The sequence below is a fragment of the Nycticebus coucang genome, chromosome 8 (assembly GCF_027406575.1).
Source record: "Nycticebus coucang isolate mNycCou1 chromosome 8, mNycCou1.pri, whole genome shotgun sequence".
Lineage (NCBI taxonomy): Eukaryota > Metazoa > Chordata > Mammalia > Primates > Lorisidae > Nycticebus > Nycticebus coucang.
In genome coordinates this window covers 24,784,543-24,806,614 of record NC_069787.1, presented here as the reverse complement: position 1 = coordinate 24,806,614, position 22,072 = coordinate 24,784,543, and the positions used below count along the sequence as shown (strand labels likewise).

Below are 22,072 nucleotides of genomic sequence, written 5' to 3'. Positions count from 1 at the left end.
AGCATGAGGCCAATTTCAGTGGCTCATACCTACAGACCCAGCGACTCAAGAGGCAATAGTAGAAAGATCACTTGAGTGGAGGAGTTGGAGGCTACAGTAAGCTATGATCATGCCACTGCACTCCAGTCTGGGTAGCAGAGCAGAGATCCTATCTCTAAGAAAACTTAAAAACAAACAAGCGGTGCCTGTGGCTCAGTCGTTAGGGCGCCGGCCCCATATACCGAGGGTGACGGGTTCAAACCCGGCCCCGGTCAAACTGCAACCAAAAAATAGCCGGGCGTTGTGGCAGGCGCCTGTAGTCCCAGCTACTCGGGAGGCTGAGGCAAGAGAATTGCTTAAGCCCAGGAGTTGGAGGTTGCTGTGAGCTGTGTGCGGCCACGGCACTCTACCGAGGGCCATAAAGTGAGACTCTGTCTCTACAACAAAAAAAAAAGGAAATCACCAAATTTTTAGAACAAAATGATAATGAAGACACAAATTATCAAAACCTGGGGGATACTGCAAAGGCAGTCCTAAGAGGGAAATTTATAGCATTGGAAGCCTTCATTAAGAAAACAGAGAGGAGGCCAACAATTTAATGGATCATCTCAAGCAACTGGAAAAGGAAATATATTCCAACTCCCAACCCAGCAGAAGAAAAGAAATAACCAAAATTAGGGCAGAATTAAATGAAATTGAACAGCAGCGCCTGTGGCTCAGTAGGTAGGGTGCCAGACCCATATATGGAGGGAGGTGGGTTCAAACCTGGCCCTAGCCAAACTGCAACAACAACAACAAAAAAAAACAATAGCCAGGCGTTGTGGCAGGCACCTGCAGTCCAAGGTACTCGGGAGGCTAAGGCAAGAAAATAGCCTAAGCCCAGGAGTGGGAGGTTGCTGTGAGCTGTGTGATGCCACGGCACTCTACCAAGGGTGATAAAGTGAGACTCTGTCTCAACCAAAAAAAAAAAAAAAAAGAAATTGAAAACAAAAAATCATTCAGAAGACCAACAAAACAAAAAGTTGGTTTTTTAAAAAATTAACAAAATTAATAAACTTTTGGCCAACCTAACCAGAAATAGAAAAGTAAAATCTCTAATATCATCTATGAGAAACGATAAAAGAGAAATAACAACAGACACTTCAGAAATTCAAAAAAATCCTCAGTGATTACTACAAAAATCTCTACTAACAGAAATATGAAAATCTGAAGGAAATGGACGAATACCTGGAAGCATGCCACCTTCCTAAACTCAACCAAAAAGAATTAGAAATCTTGAATAGACCTATAGCAATCACTGAAATAGCATCAACAATACGAAATCTCCCAAAAACAAAAAGTCCAGAACCAGATGGCTTCGCATATGAATTCTATTAAACCTTTCAAGAGGAACTAGTACCTATATTATACAACATTTTCCAAAGCATAGAAAAAGAAGGAATACTTCCTAACACATTCTATGAAGCAAATATCACCCTGATCCCCAAACCAGGAAAGGATCCAACAAGCAAAGAAAATTATAGACCAATATCATTAATGAATATCAATGCAAGGATCCAACAAAGAAAGAAAATTATAGACCACTATCATTAATGAATATCGATGCAAAAATATTCAATAAGATCTTAGCAAACAGAATTCAACAACACATCAAAATAATTATACACCCCAATTATAACCTAAGAACATGGGGAAAGGGGAAAGGGAGGGGAGGGGGGAAGATGGCTAGAGGGAGGGTAATTGGTGGGACCATACCTACGGTGCATCTTACAAGGGTACATGTGAAACTTACTAAATGTAGAATATAAATGTCTTAACATAATAAGTAAGAAAATGCCAGGAAGACTATGTTAACCAGTTTGATGAAAATATTTCAAATTGTATATAAAACCAGTGCATGGTGCCCCATGATAGCATTAATGTACAAGCTATGATTTAATAAAAAAAAAAAAAAAAGAGGGCGGCGCCTGTGGCTCAGTGAGTAGGGCGCCGGTCCCATATGCCGGAGGTGGCGGGTTCAAACCCAGTCCCAGCCAAAAACCACAAAAAAAAAAAAAAAAAAAAAAAGAAAGAAAAAAAATATTATACACCATGATCAAGTTGGTTTAACTCAAGGGTTACAGGGTTGGTTCAACATATACAAATCTATAAATATAATACATCACATCAATAAAATAAAAAACAAAGACCATATGATTCTCTCAATTGACGCAGAAAAAGCCTTTGATAATATCCAGCATCCTTTCATGATCAGAATTCTTAAGAAAATAGGCATAGAAGGGACAATTCTTAAACTGACAGAGGCCATCTACAGCAAACCTACAGCCAATATCATATTGAATGGTGTAAAACTGAAAACATTTCCACTCAGATCAGGAACGAGGAAAGGATGCCCACTGTCTCCACTGCTATTCAACATAGTAATGGAAGTCTTAGCCACTGCAATCAGGGAAGAGAAGGCAATCAAGGATATCCAAATAGGGTCAGAGGAGATCAAACTCTCACTCTTCACTGATGATATGATCCTATACCTAGAAAATCCCAGGGTCTCAACTTCAAAACTCTTAGAAGTGATCAAGGAACATAGCAACGTCTCAGGATACAAAATCGATACTTACAACTCAGTAGCTTTTATATATGCCAACAACAGTCAAGCTGAAAAAACAGTCAAGGACTCTATTCCTTTTATAATGTGTCAAAGAAGGTGAAATATCTGGGAATTTACCTAACAAGGGACATGAAAGACCTCTATATAGAGAACTATGAAACTGAGAAAAGAAATAGTTGAAGATGTTAACAAATGGAAAAACATACCATGCTCATGGCTGGGAAGAATCAGCATTGTTAAAATGTCCATGCTACCCAAAGCAATCTATAGATTTAATGCAATCCCTATTAAAGCACCACTGTCATACTTTAAAAAATTTGAAAAAATAGTACTTAAAAAAAAAATTCTGACTAATTCTTTGAAATCAGTTTAGTTTCAAATCGAAAAAACTAAAACTGCAGAAAAGAGGAATCCAAACAAATAGGAAGAAAGAGAAACTGAATACCTCAAATAGTCTTTTTTTTTTTTTTTTTTTTTTAGAGACAGTCTCACTTTATGGCAGCTCACAGCAACCTCCAGCTCCTGGGCTTAAGCGATTCTCTTGCCTCAGCCTCTGGAGTAGCTAGGACTACAGGCGCCCGCCACAACACCCAGCTATTTTTTTTGTTGCAGTTCAGCCGGGGACCAGTTTGAACCCACCACCCTCGGTATATGGGGCCGGTGCCTTACCGACTGAGCCACAGGCGCCGCCCAAATAGTCTTAAAAAGAAAGAACAAGCCCAATCCTACCACTTAAAGAGTTCCTTTGGTGATCTGAAAATACTGATAAGTAGGTCAAGGTCAAAGGAGAAAAACTAAACCCTTTGAAATCCTCCCTATATTTCAATACGTTTGCCCACTGCTAAATAATCTTTACACTGGTAGTACTAAGTTATGCTTCTTCCCATTTTAACCAATGGACAGTAATATTATTTACTAAAAATGTTAGATAACTACATCTACATGCAAGTTTAATTTATATGAAAAAGTTACATGAAAATTTTGACTATGAAATTAAGATCTTAGAATTCAGTCCCTGATCCTAAAAAGCCAAGCAAGGATCATTAAGAAGCTACACACAAATAATCTGATACAGTTCTTAGCGAATTTCTCCAAGAAGTAAAAATATAATAATTGCAGCTGTTCCACTGTAGACCCGTCATGTAGCCCAGTTCTTACTTCTTGTATTACTTTTTAGCTGCTTGGTACTTTGGTACTTAATCTGATTCTGTTTCTACATGGACAAAATGAGAGGGATTTCTTAAGAATTACTGCCAGAATTAAATCAGATAATTAACACAGAAGTATTTTATGTACATAAAGAGGACATCAAACTATACAGGATCAAAGTTCCTAGAACCCCTTTATTGGCCTGTACCCCCACTACATGTGAAGCATTTGTCCACATACTTCCTTTTTTTTTTTTTTTTGAGACAGAGTCTCACTATGTCTCCCTTGGTAGATTGCCATTGTGTCACAGCTCATGGCAACCTCAAACTCTTGAGCTTAAGTGATTCTCTTGCCTCAGCCTCCCAGGTAGTTGGGACTACAAGCATCTGCCACAAAGCCCAGCTATGTTTTCTGTTTTTATAGAGATGGGGTCTCCCTCTTCCTCAGGCTGGTCTCGAATTCATGAGCTCAAGCAATCCACCCACCTCCGCCTCCCAGAGTGCTAGGATTACAGGCGTGAGCCACCGCGCCCAGCCAGTCCACCTATTTCTTCCTTCCTCCCCAACAAACTGTGAGTGCTCTGTGTCACACCACATTGCCTGTCCCCAACCATACAGGGTCCAGGCAATAATAAGAGTCTCCTCTCTCTTCTGTGCTGCTAGCTGTGTCCCCTTCAATGACCTTGTGCTAAATATTACTGCTGTATGTATCTGATTTCATGAGCCCATCACAGGCTCAACACCAAACTCTTCAGTGGTTTATAAGGCCTGATTTCTCTAGCAAGCCACTATAGACTCTTACACCCTGTTCCAACACACCACCGCCCCCCCTTAACTACTATCCCTCTTCACATCCCTGGCCTCCAAACAAACTAGAGGATTTGCCATTTCTTGGACATGGAACTCCTTTATTTTCCTCTCCCTCATTTTTTTGCCTTCTGCTTTCTTGGGGAATAACTGTAAAGGTTATTCTTTCCTAAATCTATATCTTCTTTCCTAAATCCTACATAAATCCTACATGTTCTTTAAGTGATGACTACCACTATACCTCACCCATAAGGCCTATGCTGTTTGCTTCTTCCCTGTCAACCCTCTCTTCTCCCCCCTACTAACAAAACCTATTAGGGTCAGAGTGAAGTGTGGTACTAGAGGTACCGAAATCCTCTAACTCAGTGGTTCTCAACCTTCCTAACGCCGTGACCCCCTGGGGTCACCACAACATGAAGAACTGTATTAAAGGGTGGCAGTGGCATTAGGAAGGTTGAGAACCACTTGTCCCCACCACCCTGACCAGGTTCTGGCTGACAACACTAACAATACAAAGTAGCTCCAAGAAAGGTAAGGAATCTGCTTTTTATTTTTTTTTTTTTTTGGTAGAGACAAAGTCTCACTTTATCATCCTTGGTAGAGTGCCGTCAAGTCATAGCTCACAGCAACCTCCAACTCCTGGGCTTAGGCGATTCCCTTGCCTCAGCTTTCCAAGTAGCTGGGACCACAGACGCTCACCGCAACCCTTGGCTATTTTTTTGTTACAGTTTGGCTAGGGCCAGGTTTGAACCCGCCATCCTCGATATATGGGGCCGGTGCCCTACCCACTGAACTACAGCCTCTGCCAGGAATTTGCTTTTAAAAAAAAAAGCTTTCTGGTGTGCTCTCACCTAATAGGTACAATGTAAGGGTGTATGGCACACCTCATGGGTGAGAGGCACAACTACCACGGGGACCTAACAAACACTGTCACCTAATTGTACCTTTATATGAATCTGAAAAAAAAAAGAAAGTGAAGGGGGAACAAAGGCTGCCTGGTGTTAGCTACATTACACAATCCAGGACATCTGCTCCCTGCCTCCCTTGACTAGCCTTGAAATAGGGTTGAGATTTGGTCTCAAACTGGGATTGAAGGAGCAGAAACCCAGTGCAAATCCTCATCGCAGCTAGAAACTGGCAGGTCCAGGAGGGCATGAAGAAGACAGCAGGCACTTAGCCTGCTTTGCAGCAGAGAAGGAAAACTGGGGGCCCTTCCAGACTGGCTTGGACTCTCAGAAATGCCTGGCTATTTTTTTGTTGGAGTTTGGCCGGGGCCAGGTTCGAACCCACCACCTTCGGTATATGGGGCTGACACCTTACCCACTGAGCCACAAGCGCCGCCCAACTCTAGGATTCTTTAACAGTATTATTCAAACTCTTTTACTTCTTTGTTTATATCTAAACTTTTGAAAATTTTACATTAAAATCATTACTTTCTTCTTTAAAAAGAAGTCCCTCAAACTGGCAGTCACACAGCAGCAATAGTAGGCTACAGAAGAGCCCTTATCTCTCCAGTTCACACAGGCCTCATTACTCCGTTTTTTTTTTCACACCCTACCATCCCTGTCCTTATTCATTTACCCTCTTGAGCCAAGCAGGTATCCCAGTTTGCTGTTCCTAACGTGGAGGAGTCTACTCGACTGTGAAGCAACTAGATTGGACACATCTCATCCTGTGGGAAGGAGAGAGAAAACAGCTGAAAGGACCCACTTCAATGCTGGGCACTATTTGGGAGGGAAAGCAGCCAAGGACCTTGGCTCACTACTAAACCGCTATGTACACACCTAAGGTAGAGGAGGTAAATTTTTTCTGTAAAGGGATAGAAAGTAAACATTTTGGCTTTCGCAGGCCATATGATTTCCGTGACAACTACTCAAGTCTGCCATTATAGCACAAAAGCTGCCACAGTAATACGTTAGTGAATGAGCATGACCATGTCCCAGTCAAACTTTATTTATAGACACTAAAATTTGAATTTCATGTAATTTTCGTGTTTTTTTTTAATAGAGACAGGGTCTTTTCCATGCTGTGCAGGCTGGTCTTGAACTCCTGGGCTCAGAAGATCCCCTACCTTGGTTTCCGAAAGTGCTGGGATTACAGGCATGAATCACCTGTAACGAATGATCACATGAATCACCCTGCTCATATAATTTCCATGTGCCACAAAATACTATTTTTCTTTTAATATTATTATTCTTTCTTTTTCTTTTCCTTTTTTGAGACAGAGTCTCAACATATTGCCCTTGGTAGACTGCCGTGGCATCATTGCTCACGATAACCTCAAATTCTTGGGCTTAAGCAATTCTCATCTCAGTCTCCCAAGTAGCTGGGACTACAGACACCTGCCACAACACCTGGCTATTTTTTGGTTGTACTTGTCACTGTTGTTTGGCAGGCCCGGGCTGGGTTCAAACCCACTAGCTACGGTATTTGTGGCTGGTGCCCTAGCCGCTGAGCTACAGGCGCTGAGCCTGTTTTGTTTTGTTTTTTTCTTTTTTTGAGACAGAGTCTCAAGCTGTCACCCTGGGTAGAGTGCCATGGCATCACAGCACACACAGCAACCTCAAATTCTTGGGCTCAAGTGAGTCTCTTGCCTCAGCCTCCCAAGTAGCTTTGACTCCAGGTGCCCGCCAGAACGCCCAGCTATTTTTTGTTGCAGTTGTCAATTGTTGAGCCCAGGAGTTTGAGGTTGCTGTGAGCTACGCTGACGCCATGGCACTATAGCCTAGGAAATAGAGTGAGACTCGGTCTCAAAAAAAATGAAAAAAGAAAAAAAAAGCAAGAACCAAGTCATAAATATCCTTATAACTCCACTGATTCTGTTAAATAAATGCCTTACACCAAGAATGGGCTTGATTCACATCTGTTGAATAAATAAATGTCTGCCACTTGTTATATTTCAGTATTAGCTTCTTACTTAAATTCTAAATTACATAAATATTCAGTCAAGATTGCTTAACAACAAAGATAGGTTCTAAGAAATGTGTCTTTGGGCAACTGTGTCACTGTAGACATTGTGCACCCGAGCTATATTAGATAGCATATTCTTCCTGGGTTACAAACCTATACAGCATATAACTGGACTGAATCCTATAAGTAATTGTAACCCAATGGTAAGCATTTGTGTTTCTAACATATCTAAACATAGAAAAGGTTGGCCAGCACAAGGGCCACTTTGGGAGGCCAAGACAGGAGAAATGCTGAGGCCAGGAGTTTGAGACTTTCCTGAACAACAAACTGAGACCTCATTGGTATTTTTAAAATACTTTTTACAAATAAATAGAAATAAATAGAAATGATTATAAAAGGTATAGTAAAAACATGGTATTATAATCTTCCGGGACCACCATCATATATGCAGTTCATCATCGACCAAAACATCACTAATGCTGCACACAACTATAATACTTAACACGTTTATCAGATAACATATAAAGTATTATTCAATTTATTTCATCTAGGTCTCAATATTAACATAAACTAGGACCTTGATTCATTAAGATCAAATAAAATGTTTTCTCTTTATTCCCCCAAATTTGTCTTAAATAAAGAGAATTTTCTGCCTTTATTCTTTTACTTACAGAAAGTAGATTTAAAGTTACTTTCATAAAGATTTAGATTCTCAAAATGGACTTTAAATTTATTTAAAGAGGCACTAATTATAGAAGTAGTTTTTAAAGCCATACATTCAAACCATATGACTAACCTCCAGGATTTTCTACATTGCTTAGCTCATAAAATGCAGAAATTAACAGAACCTACCTCAAATAGTATAGGAAATACAATGTAGATTTAAATTATATATAATGTTTAAGAGATCAGCTGATTTTGAACCATCATCCATTAGTAAGCATTTTTATACATCTCCAATTTTCAAAAAACATTACATTTTAAAATATTTAGTGACTTTTTTCTTTGAAGCCGAATAGTCATAAGCTGTTAATCATCTGTGGCAATTAAAAGACAATTATTTGTAAACCATATAGGAAATCCTGCCCCCTACAGTGCATTTTAAGAAAATGAAGAATTCTTTTATATAAATAAAACTCCGAAATTTTGAGATCAAGCTAAACACTGTTAGTGGTTAACAATATTCAGTGATTAACAGGAGTATGAGGAGGAAACGTATTCTAGGAAGATGACTGGAATTTGATTTCTTCCCTCTACTATGTCCATTATGCTCATATACAATATCCTTCTACATCAGTGGTTCTCAAGCTTCCTAATGCCGCAGCCCTTTATATACTTCCTGTGGGTCGAGACCCACAGGTTGAGAACCGTTATTCTACATGAAAGTATACATGATGTGTATACACACACACACACACACACACGAGGACTAACAAGTTTGTGAACTCTTCTTAGAAAAAGTGCTACATATCTCATTGCTGAATATCACTAAGGTCACCTTTGAAGCGCTCCCATTGGGAAACTGTGCACCGATACCAGCTACTAGTCCACCCTTCAAAGCAATTTTGGAACGCTTTCTGGAATGACCATCAGAGTTGTTTCCGTATGAAAGTGTAACAATTAAGTTCATTAACTTGCCACTGTGTGCTTACCTGGGCAGTACTGTACAAACAACTCAGTGAAGTTTCATTATCTTGGCATGTCAGACGCATCTCACGCTGATTTACATGTGGTGGTATCGCTGAGTAGCCTTCATACTGTTGTTGTGCTTTTGTGTGCCATACAGTGACGATAGCTCTGATGATCATTCCAAAATTGCTTTGAAGCGGGGATTAGGCACTGGCAGGGTGCATAGCTTCCCAAGGTGAGTACCTTGAAGGTGATACTCAGCAATGAGGTATGCAGGACTTTTTCTAGGATGAGTTTGCGAACTTGTTAGGTTTGCACATATATAAACTCACAAATGCTCTGAGGATAAATAATTCATATGACTGGAAAGAATGTGTCCATCAGGAGATTGGAACATAGACTTGCACTTTAAGGGGAGATAAGCGTAAAAGGAATTTTCTTTGTCTCGCAAAATGAGAACCTAGAGGGAGCAAGGCCAAGCAGCGTCAGTCCCAGGTCCACTCTCCCATTCAAACCCGCAGTTGCAGTTCTCAGGAGTTAACTCTACTGTCCTCTCATTTTCTCTCCTTTCTTGGATTACTTGGTATGTAAGTGGTCAGCAAAAACAGGTACAAGCTCTACTTCAATATTTGACTTTAATTCTGTGCTCTTTAAACTTCCTGAGAGCACTGCAAACGTTCCATTCCTAGAAACATTTATTGCTATGGGGAATTAAGTAGGAAACAAAAATTCAAGAATAATTTAGAATATGAGGAAGAAAATCAAAAGACTACCATTTCCTAGCTGTGGAGTAGGGAATTGAGAATATTAAAGAAGTAGAGATACAAATTTTAGTGACCAGCTAACTCAAAAAAGAAAGGAACAGGAACTATCAAATAGTTTAAGAGGTGTAGGGCAAATCTCAGGACCTGATAGCACACCAACTTTCCATCATTTAGTTCCAACAAATTTTCACTGAGGAAACTGTCCCATTCCATGAACTTCCTCATGCTATTCACTCACAATGTGTAGAACCAAATACTCCCATACCTCAAATCTCCCGGCCAAAATGAAGCTTTCAATGACCCCTGGTCATCTCTTTCTTTTTCAAACTATTTAGTATTATACTTAATGTAAATTTCTTTCTTATAAGGTACTTACCACTGTCTACTGTGTATTTTAAATGCTTTGTTTTGGTTTTTAAAGAGACAGACTTGCTATTGCCCCAGCTGATCTCAACTCTTGGCCTCAAGTGATCCTCCAACCTCAGCCTCCCAAAGTGCTAGGATTACAGGCTTGACTCCTCACGCCTGGCCTATTTTATATTATTGATGGACATCTTGGCTCCCCTGCTAGTGCACAGACTCCCCAAATGCAATACACTCATCCAATCTGTCTTTCCAATTGCTCTTCATGTTTACAGGGTGCTTTGCACAGAATAGCTTTTGAGGAGATATTATTAAAATATCTGTTGAATGAATCAATTAATAGCTGAACTCATCCACCATTTAACAAGTACTTGAGAGCCCTTAAAATATGATAGGAGCTAAGAACCGAAAGTCAAATAAGGCAGAGGCCCCTTTTGGCAGGAGGTTACATGGGTTAAATGACTTAATCATAGGTCAGTTTCCCTGGCTTTCTATTTCCACTCTCCTTATTTCTCTTTTGAGATACTCGTTTCAAATGCAGTTTTTCTGTTTTAGAGGGGTCTTTTGAGACAGCATCTCAAGCTGTCACTCTGGGTAGAGTGCCATAGCATCACAGCTCACAGCAACCTCCAGCTTAAGCCATTCTCTTGCCTCAGCCTCCCAAATAGCTGGGACTATAGGTGCCTGCCGCAACACCCAGCTATTTAGGTTGTTGCTGTTGTTGCAGTTGTCATTGTTGTTTTAACTGGCCTGGGCTGGATTCGAATCCGTCAGCCTGGGTGTATGTGGCCAGCGCCTTACCCACTGAGCTACAGGCGCCACCCTCAAATGCAGTTTTTAAAAACCCTGGTAGCTATGTAATTCTGTACCCCTCTCCCCCTTTAGAACAAATGTATCTCCAGGACTCAGCTCAACACTCAGCACCTTGACAGGGCTTATTGAACAAATCTCAAAATTGTTTCACGTAATGTAATTAAAGAGCAAAAAGTTTTCATTTTTCTTTATTTTATTTATTTTTTAGAGACAGAGTTTCACCCTATTGCCCTCGGTAGAGTGCCGTGGCATCACAGCTCACAGAAACCTCCAACTCCTGGGCTTAGGTGATTCTCTTGCCTCAGCCTCCCTACCCTGTTTCCCCGAAATAAGACAGTGTCTTATTTTAAGGTGTGCTCCCAAAGATGCGCTAAGTCTTATTTTCAGGGGACGTCTTATCTTTCCTGTAAGTAGGTCTTATTTTTGGAGGATGTCTTATTTTCGGGGAAACAAGGTAGTAACTGAGACTACAGGTACCTACCACAATGCCCAGCTATTTTTTGTTGAGGTTTGGCTGGGGCCGGGTTCAAACCCACCACCCTCGTTATATGGGGCCGGCGCCCTACCCACTAAGCCACAGGCACTGCCTGGCAAAAAGTTTTTAAATGTCCAGAACCGGAAAGTCATAGAAATTAAATAGAGATAAATGTCAACATTAGAAAATCACAGTGATTTCATCTTTTAGTTTTTAAGTTTTGCAGTATTTCCTGAAGGAGCTAAGGAAATTTTGTCCCCAAATATGACTCCTTGGTATAAAGATTTTGAGTTAAATGCCATTCATAATCAGGAAGCACTGCATGAGGCCCTTCCTCCATCTACCTAAAATCTGCAGGGCTGCAGACTTCCTCATCACATGCTAACAGACCTGGCCCCAAGGTCATTTGAAGCACAATACCTGTCTCTAGGGTTAATTTACAAATCAATCTGTTCCCCTCCATCCACATTCCCCATCCCTGCAACCACTTGGTGCACCTATACTTTCCATTCTCCCCTCTCCCTTCCAAAAGTCGTCTATAAAGGTCTCTGACCATCACTGGGACTTTCTGTAATCATCTTAATGATTCCCCCCATGCTCATGGTATTTGGAAATAAACCTTTCTCTTATCAATCTACCATAATTGTGAGTTAATCTTTCAGCCAACCAACCAAAGGGAAAAGGGGAAGGTTTTGCTGTGATTCCTACACTCCTCTACAATTCAATTTTTAAAAAGCATTTGCTAAAACTGCTTCTGGAATAAACAGAAATTTAAGCATTAAAGAGAAATTTACCTTTAAGGTTTCATCAGAACTCAGAGGTCAAAACTTGCCCTGCCTCAGTATCTTAAACACCCATTTTTTTTAAAAAAAAAAAAAAAGAGAAGACAGCTCCAAGCCCGGTGGTTGGTGCCGTAACTCTTCTTCCGTTCTCATTGATCTTCTTATTTTATCTATGGAAGAGGTTAGTAAAGCAATAATTTCTGAAAAATTGATCATCAAGCCCAGTTAATGCTGATATATAAGGGCTATTAATTATCTAAATTAAAACCAGCTTTTAATTCAGGATGATAACCGGACTGCTGAAGCCTGCCAGGTAGCTACTATTCATCAGACTTGAAATGATATAGAAAAATAGGTGTCTGCTAGCCTTAAAAACAAAACAACTGATTTTGTGTGTTTCCTTCTTCTTTTTTTTTCTTTTTTTTTTTTTTGCGACAGTCTCACTATGTCACCCTTGGTAGAGTGCCATTGCGTCACAGCTCACAGAAACCTTAAACTCTTGAGCTTAGGTGATTCTCTTGCCTTAGCCTCTCAAGTAGCTGGAGCTACAGGCACCCGCCACAACACCTGGCTATTTTTTGTTGGAGTTGTCATTATTGTTTTAGCTGGCCCAGGAGAGGTTCGAACCCACCAGCCTCAGTGTATGTGGCTGGCACCATAACCGCTGTGCTACGGGCACCAAGCCTGATTTTGTGGGTTTTCATTAGCCAAAACTTTTTTTTTTTTGGAGACAGAGCCTCAAGCTGTCACCCTGGGTAGAGTGCTGTAGCATCACAGCTCATAGCAACCTCCAACTCTTGGGCTCAAGCGATTCTCTTGCCTCCGCCTCCCAAGTAGCTGGAACTACAGGTGCCCGCACGACACCCGGCTATTTTTTGGCTGCAGCCGTCATTGTTTGGTGGGCCTGGGCTGGATTCGAACCTGCCAGCTCAGGTGTATGTGGCTGGCACCTTAGCCGCTTGAGCCACAGGCACCAAGCCCACAATATTTTTCGATGACAACTGACTAAATAGGTATTATGCTTTCCACAAAATGATAAATTTAAATCTGAAACACAGGAGTGAAATGGTTAAGAGCCCAAACATTAAAAAAAAAAGTCACGGCTAAGGCACCAGCCACATACACGTGAGCTGGTAGGTTAGAATCCAGCCCAAGCCTGCCAAACAACAATGATGGCTGCAACCAAAAAACAGCCTGGCTTTGTGGCAGACACCTGTAGTACCAGCTGCTTGGGAAGCGGAGGCAGGAGACTCTCTTGAGCCCAGGAGTTGGAGGTTGCTGTGAGCTGTGATGCCACAGCACTTTATCCAGGGCAACAGCATCAGGCTCTGTCTCAAAAAAAAAAAAAAAAAAAGTCACCCTTTTTAAAGGAAAATCACAACATGTACAGAAATAGGGACGGCAGGATACCTGAATCCTAAGTATTCATCAGCCATGTAGCAATGGCTGCCTGTAGCCAACCTGGTTTCAGCAGTACCCTACCCATTTCCCCACGACCCACTCTAGATTACTTTAAAAATCCAGGCTTCATATAATTTCATTTGTAACTAGTTCAGTACAAATGAGGGCACAGACTTTGAGTTACACAGACCTGGAGTGAAATCCAGGTCACTACCTTTGTGACCCTGGGTTACTGACTTAACTTCTTCAAGCCTTTCTTCTACCTGCAAATCGTAGTCCCTGCTTCATAGGATTGAAACATGAGTGAAAGGAGATAAAGCATCTGAAGAACTGAGCTTCGCACTGGCACACAGAAAGTAGCTAATACACACATACGGTACCTATGGTTATTATTACCATACTAGCATTATTATTATTTTTTGAGACAGAGTCTCATTTTGTTGCCCTCAGTAGTGTGTCCTGGCATCATAGCTCACAGCAACTTCCGACTCTTAAGCTCAAGGGATTCTCATGACTCAGCCTCCTGAGTAGCTGGGATTACAGGAGCCTGCCACAATGCCGGGCTGTTTTTAGAGATGGGGTCTCACTCTTGCTTAGGTGGTCTCGAACCTGTGAGCTCAGGCAATCCACCTGCGTTGGCCTCCCAGAGTGCTGGGATTAAAGGCGTGAGCCACCACGCTTGGCCTTAGCATTATTATTGAGACAGAATATTTCTGACATTTCCATCAAAGCTCCAAAAGACAAAATAGATATCAAATATCCCCATATTATAAAAAGAGACAGCTCAACGCTTATAGCTCAAGCGGCTAAGGCACCAGCCACATATACCAGGGTTGGTGGGTTCAAAACCAGCCTGGGCCTGCCAAACAACAATGACAACTATAATCAAAAAAATAGCCGGGTGTTGTGGCAGGTTCCTGTAGTCCCAGCTACTTGGGAGGCTGAAGCAAGAGAATTGCATAAGCCCAAGAGTTTGAAGTTGCTGTGAGCTGTGATGCCATAGCACTCTACTCAGGGTGACAGCTTGAGGCTCTGTCTCAAAAAATAAATAAATAAATATATAAATAAATAAAAAGAGATGCTATCCTTTATGCTAAACTTGTAGACAAAGTAACTAAACATGATTTGTAGTTCATTGCCCAGTATTTACCTCCAAGATTGTAAGGGTAAAGAGGTCCAGAGAAACCCCTTTGGATAAAATTGGTGGAATGCTATGGAATTTCCTACCACCCTCCCTGGGTCAGGGAGGAGGTGCTTTTCTGTCACCTTAAACAGAGAGGAATAGGGTTTTAAGAGAGGCTCTAAAGAGAGCACAACCTGCTTGCCCCGGACATGGTACTTCACAGGGTAGAAAGACTGGTTTCTGACTAGTTAGCAAGATGCAAGAAAGAACAAACAGCATGGGATGACCAAGTGGGGGCTGTGTCCTTCCCCCCTCCTTCCCTCCCTGAGACACACCTGAACAGGGGAAGAGGTTTCCTCCTTTAATCAAGTTCAAAGAGGACATTTAAAGTAATAAAATCAGCCCCCCTCCCATAACTAGAGGAGGTGAGAGAATTTTAATGTAGCCTAAAGTGATAGAAAAAGTTACAGAGCACATATTTTAGGAGGCTTATATATTATATGACACAGGCAGGATACATATTCTATCCAAGAAGGGGAAAAAAATGATCCTATAGAATGAGCTCAAAGGGGGAAGTAGAAGCAAAAATTAAGTTATTTTCCCTCCAGCCCATCGTGTTCAGCCCTACGAATGGGCGCAGAGTGAGGATTACCTTGCACAGATTAATAAAATGTAGATGTCAGTACAAACACTCAGTAAATTGTATGCTGCTCAGTTGTCATCCCTTTTACTGTTATTTTCAATTGACTAACAGCACCTAAGAGATGCTTCTTCTCCAAAAGAATGAAACAAATAACAGGCAATAAAAGTCGTTCAAGAACAGAGACAAGAGGAAAAAATGGGAGAGTCAAGCATCCCGAGATCACTGACTAGATCACTGAGGCAGAGCGCAACTCCTGCTCAAAGGTCTTTTGTTAAGCACAGTAAGAGTACTTATGGGGGCAAAGCAGGATTTTCTGCCCTTCAGGAGTCTGGTATAAACATAACAGCAAGAGAAGAGATACACACAGTCTTCTGGAGGAGGGGACTTAAAGGGAGAAGCAATACAAAACTGGAAAGGGCCAAAGGCCTAGTAAAGAACCCTCGTAAAGGCTACTATGAAGTCAGATAAAGCAAAGCATGGCTCTTTGAAAACTCAAGATCTCAGTCAATCCGTTATAATGAAGCATTCCTACAATAGTTTAGGATGGTCATTCCATTTAAGATTATTCTTCTTTGGGGGAAAAGAATTACCACTACTTCGAACTATGGAAGCACTACATAGAATAAAAAATATAAACACTGTGACTGCAATTTGAATTATATATAAGTAGGCATAAATTCATTCTTGGAAAAACATTAAATGCCAAACCAGAGCTACCTCTACTTAAACTATGTCCAAAGAAACGAGCCTCTTCAGGAGCAATAATGTCCTCCCTGTGCCATCCACCTGTACAAATATAGGTCACAATCCTCACCCAGGGCCTGTCAGCCCCATAACTTCTGGCATGAATTCTAGACAACCCAGCCCTGTTTCAGCACTAACTAACCACAACCCAAATTAATCACAGAACCCATAGTACATGGTGTACAGAAGCTTCACATTCACTTTTTGCAGAGAGGCTTCCAGTGTGTTGCTTCAAGTTTTCTGTTGCTGTCATAACACAGCTGATTAAGACTATTCTTGTCAGAGTGATTATGAATAAAAGTTAAGTCTCAAATTCTGACCTACTAAAACTTTTTGGATAATTGATTACAATGTAAGCCAAAGCAATCAAATTTATTTTTGGTTACACAATCATACAACTGATTACTTTTTGAATAAGAATCCAGAGAACTAGACCACTTCCCAGAATAAAAAGTAGCAAGTAGTAATTTCTATGTGTGAGAGAGTCTGAGAGTGAGACTGAAAGAGAGTGTGTGTCGGTGTGTGAGTAAACACAAGCATGGGGGCTCTGCCACATTTTTTCCAGCTGAGCCATGATATAAGAAAAAATCACTATACATCTATGAATAATGCCTAGATAACCTAGCGCAATGTAAAAAAAGGAATGAACTGTGACGTAGGACCTCAAGCTCAACAAGAAGTCATTTATAGTAGATTGATTTTCCAAGGTAATTTTAGCAATTCAAGAAATATCTTAGATGGGAGGCAAGAAGAAATGCCACATGGAAAAAAATAAAGCAGTCTGTAAGTTAAAGAAGATGGATTTCTCAATGACAGTAGCTCTTTTATCCTATAATCAACAATCCTTCAAAATCAAATGCAGTTAGTCTAAAACACTATATGAATAAAGAGGCATCTTTCATTTAACTGTAATTCATTTTTACAACTATTGTCTACTTTAATAGACTTTACTTCAAACATGACACCCCCCCCATAAGGCCACAGGTTACACAGAAAGCCAAGTACAACCGCTGAGGTAGGAAGAGTGCCTCTCTCTTTAAAGCTAGTGAAGTCACCTAGAGGAGACAAGAGCTTCCTTTCTCATTATTCTGAAGTCTAAAAAGTAAGCTCCCAGAAATACTTTTAGAACTAAAGACAAAGAAATGATGAGACTACTAGAGGGAGAATACACAAAATGACCATAAAGTAATAAAAGTGACTTTTAAATAAATGTGCTAGGGCTCGGCCATCTGTGGCTCAAGAGGCTCAGGTGCCAGCCACATACACCTGAGCTGGCGGGTTCAAATCCAGCTGCCAAACAACGACAACGGCTGCAAGCAAAAAATAGCTGGGCGTTGTGGCAGGTGCCTATAGTCCCAGCTACTTGGGAGGCTGAGGCAGGAGAATCGCTTAAGCCCAGGAGTTGAAGGTTGCTGTGCGCTGTGATGCAATGGCACTCTACCCAGGGTGATAGCTTAAGACTCTGTCACCAAAAAAAAAAAAAAAAAGGTGCTAGAACTAATACATACAAATGGATACTGCCCCCTTCAAAGTCATTATCTTGGAAATAACATCCTATTGTTATGGGCACTTTGAAATTTGTTTCAGTGCCTAGAATTTTCCAAGTCCTTAAAGTTAACAAGTATTTATCTTTTCAGGCTGAATTCAGCAATAATCAAAAGTCCTCAAAGTAGTTGTGCTTTTCATTGGAAAACCCATCCTGACATCCCAAATCTAGGATGTGTTTTCTCCTAAATGATCCCTGTATTTCCCCCAGTAGAGCACTTTTCTCTCTATTTGGAACTGCTTACTTATTTATCATCTGTCTCTCTGAAAAAACTGTAAACTTTGTCAGAACAAGGAATTTATCTCCTTTACTATTAAACCCACAGTCCTACCACAAAGCCTACAAAATTATAAGCATCCAAGAAATACTGAATGATGCACTTTACTGTAATATAAAAAGGTCTGAAATATGGGGTCTATTTTTTCTATCTACCCTCCCTACTCCACTCAGAAAACAGTATCCTACCTTTGTGTGATTATACACCGAGGTAAGGGGCCTATTACCATAAAAAGGGCTGGATTAGATGATTTATTTACATATAGAAAAAAATGAGGCATAGTTAGATTTATTCACATACAGAAAAAATGAGACAGTTGGATTTGTTTAAAAAGCAAAAATCATGACATCTTCAGACTAAAAACTTACTTTTTCATTCCCAAATTTGCAAACACAATGGTATCTTACCCAGCTGCAGTATCTTTATAGTGTCTTTGTAGGCCTTCTTCACCAGCTTGAAATGGCGATAAAGTGGGTAGCACAAAACTCTTCTTCCAAAAGATACCATGATCTCATGAACGTTAGTCCACGTCTGTGAAGTGTCATTTTAATAGGAAGTCATTTCCATAAAACATGTTATGCAACCAAAAGCACACAATGAAATAAAAACTTGTCTCAATTAAAAAATAAAAACTACAAATTTGAATCATCATAAAGTCAAGTAGGATAAATATAAAACCATGAAATGATTTTTTTTATAGCTTGGAAAATCTTTAATTACAGTCTTTTTAATTTTTCATATAATATCAACATATCACAAATGCTCCTTTAAAATCACATATACAGTAGGGAAGAATTAAAAAGCCTTAAGAATTACAAATAAGAATTAAACACATGGCATTAACAAAATACAGAGGCACATAAAAGACATTTTTAAATAATCTATGCTTCATATTTTAGTCTCTTAGGGTCATTCAAGATGGCATAGATCAAGGACGCAGAAGCCTTTAACAAAAGTAGGTTCAGTCTCCCTCCTTTAAAAATAATTTTTCCCCCTTTGGGCATGAGTAATATAAGATTATTTACCTGACTAATTTGCTTTTGTTCATCAAAAAGAAAACACTGCAGTACTGACTTCTAGAAAAAAAGCTGTTTTATCTTCAATGGTATCAAACTGATACATTAGCAATTCAAAACACTGAAAACACTAGCAATGAAAATGTTCTACAAAATTGTTTTGTAACTAGTTTGGTAAGCAAAGCATAAAATATAAATCACATGTAAACTTAAAATATAAAATTAAAACCAAGAGAGGAAGATAATCTCCATATATATTAATTCTTTTCTTTTTTTTTTTTTTTTTGGTTTTTGGCCGGGGCTAGGTTTGAACCTGCCACCTCCAGCATATGGGACTGGCACCCTACTCCTTGAGCCACAGGTGCCGCCCTATATATTAATTCTTAACATTATAAGAGATCTGATTAAGAATACTGACTATTTGACAAAGAATTGTTTGCATTTAGAAGGAATTTTTAACTTTTAAAAAGTTCTAGCAAAAAAACTAAATACTTCTGAAAGCTTAACATAGGTATTAACATGTCTAGCAATTCTAATTATCTCAAAAACAAAAATTTCAAAATAAAGTCATAAGTAGGCAAATTTTCATGTAGACTGTAATAATTATACTATGAAATTATCTAGTCACCAACTACTTTCAATTTATTAATAAATGCAATAATTCCTCTATTATACACTGATTGTGGCAATATGAGGAACTCAAATGAAGCCTGGAGAGTAGCCCTTCTCCATCTTTAACATGATACAAATCACCTGAAGATCCTACTAGATTTTGATTCTGGCTCCGTGGGTCTGGGATGAGACTCAAATCCTATCTTCCTAACAAGCTCCCAGCTAATGCTGCTGGTTAAACTATTAGTCTGTGGACTATTCTTGTAAGTAATCTCTGATAAATGTTTCAGTTCCTATTTACATATAACCTATTATTTGAACAAAGTGATGCCATGAAACCACCTGGATTTTACAACTTAAAAAATACTAATCATCTGGCGGCGCCTGTGGCTCAAAGGAGTAGCACACCGACCCCATATGCCAGAGATGGCAGGTTCAAACCCAGCCCTGGCCAAAAACTGTAAAAAATAAAAAATAAAAAAATACTAATCATCTTAACTGATGATACAATTATAAAATGCTTAAATTGATAATTTTTAAAAAGCTTTGACCTTTAATCACCATTTTGATGTACAACAGTTTTTCAAAACTAATTGAACATAATCCCCTTTGATATTTTTTGTGAGATCTATACGACTATTATTTTCTAGAAAATGAGAGCTCCAATAGCGCAATCTGTTAGTGCATGGTACTGATATTTTCTAGAAAATGGATATAAACATAATTATTATTATACTAAGAAAGTTATCAAATTTAACCACATTAATTTTAGGACCTAGGATAAGTTATTTAAGCTATATATTGTTTTCTCAAATATAAAACTATCAATACTTACCTCTCCCACTTACTGAGAGGAATAGGTAAAGTAATACAGATTAAACATGTAGCACAGACTCTGCCAGTCCATTGTCACCTAGGTTTGCTTCCCATCTTTGAGTTCTGAGCCCCAATACACGCCAACTTTCAAAAATACCTCCAACTCCATCCTTCATTCTCCCCTAGCTAACCATGTCCCCATTCTTTCTCTAAAGTGTGTTTCCCTCCTCAACTTCCAAAATAACTGGCTATGGCCGGGTGCAGTGGCTCACTCCTGTAATCCTAGCACTCTGGGAGGCTGAGGCCAATGGATTGCTTGAGCTCACGAGTTTGAGACCAGCCTGAGCAAAAGCAAGACCCTGGGCTCGGTGCCCATGGCACAGTGGTTACGGTGCCAGCCATATGCACCAAGGGTGGCGGGTTAGAACCCTGCCCGGGACAGCTAAACAACAATGACAATTGCGGGCGGTGCCTATGGCTCAGTGGGTAGGGCACCGGCCCCATATATGGAGGGTGGCAGGTTTGAACCTGGCCCTGGCCAAACTGCAACAAAAAAATAGCTGGGCACTGTGGTGGGGACCTGTAGTCCCAGCTACTCGGGAGGCTGAGGCAAGAGAATAGCCTAAGTCCAGGAGTTGGAGGTTGCTGTGAGCTGTGACGCCACAGTACTCTACCAAGGGGGATAAAGCAAAACTCTATCTCTGGAAAAAAAAAAAAAAAAAATCAATGACAACAACAACAAAAAATAGCTGGGCGTTGTGGCGGGCACCTATAGTCGCAGCTACTTGGGAGGCTAAGGCAAGAGAATCGCTTCAGCCATGAGTTTGAAGTTGCTGTGAGCTGTGATGTCACAGCACTCTACCGAGGGCGACATAGTGAGACCCTCTCAGAAAAAAAAGTGAGACCCCATCTCTACTAAAAGTAAAAAAACTGAGGCAAGAGGATTGCTTGGGCCCAAGACTTGGAGGTTGCTATGAGCTATGACGCCATGGCACTCTACCCAGGGTGACAGCTTGAGACTATCTCAAAAAAAAAAAAATAAAATAAAATAAAATAACAAAATAACTGGCTTCATTATCGTAACTTCATTAAAACATGTACAATAAAAAGTTTTCACTTTTAAAAATTTAAGGAACTGCCTGAATTAACCAAAATGAAGTAAAGACAACAGAAAAATAACTCTGAACAAATGCTAAATAAACAATTGCAACTGGAAATCATACCTCAAACCAGCACAGTGTTGAACTCAGTTTTCTGATGTTCCATGCAGATTCAACCTTTGTTTGTTTTGGAGAAAAGAATACCATCACACAGAGATAAAGTCATTTAAGAACAGACCAAATCCATCCATACATTTATTTATTCAGCCAGTATTGAGTAGTATTAAACTAGTTAAAAAGTGTTCATAAGTATAGAGAAGTGATTGTTTATTACTAATAATGTAGAGACTCTCCAAGGGAAGTTTCTGTTTACCTTCCTTGGGATTTTATAAAATACAACTTTGCTACTGGTAAGAGTCAGTAAAACCAGAGTACCAGAAGACAAGAACAAATAAGCAAGGGCTTTGAAACAAAAATGTAAATCAAAGTGATGTTTGCTCGATTTCTGTCCTTCTC

At 39.9% G+C, this 22,072-nt stretch overlaps 1 protein-coding gene across 2 annotated transcripts in view; it reads right to left on the bottom strand.

The window, feature by feature from the left end:
* Positions 1–22,072, bottom strand: part of SHQ1 (SHQ1, H/ACA ribonucleoprotein assembly factor) — a 151,905-nt gene that overhangs the window by 90,863 nt on the left and 38,970 nt on the right. For both annotated transcript variants that reach the window (XM_053599049.1, XM_053599050.1), the window contains 2 exons: positions 21,680–21,733; positions 18,420–18,543 (listed from right to left, as the gene is read on the bottom strand). In XM_053599049.1, coding sequence (XP_053455024.1) covers positions 18,420–18,543; positions 21,680–21,733 — 178 coding nt within the window. The remainder of the gene's footprint in view (positions 1–18,419; positions 18,544–21,679; positions 21,734–22,072) is intronic.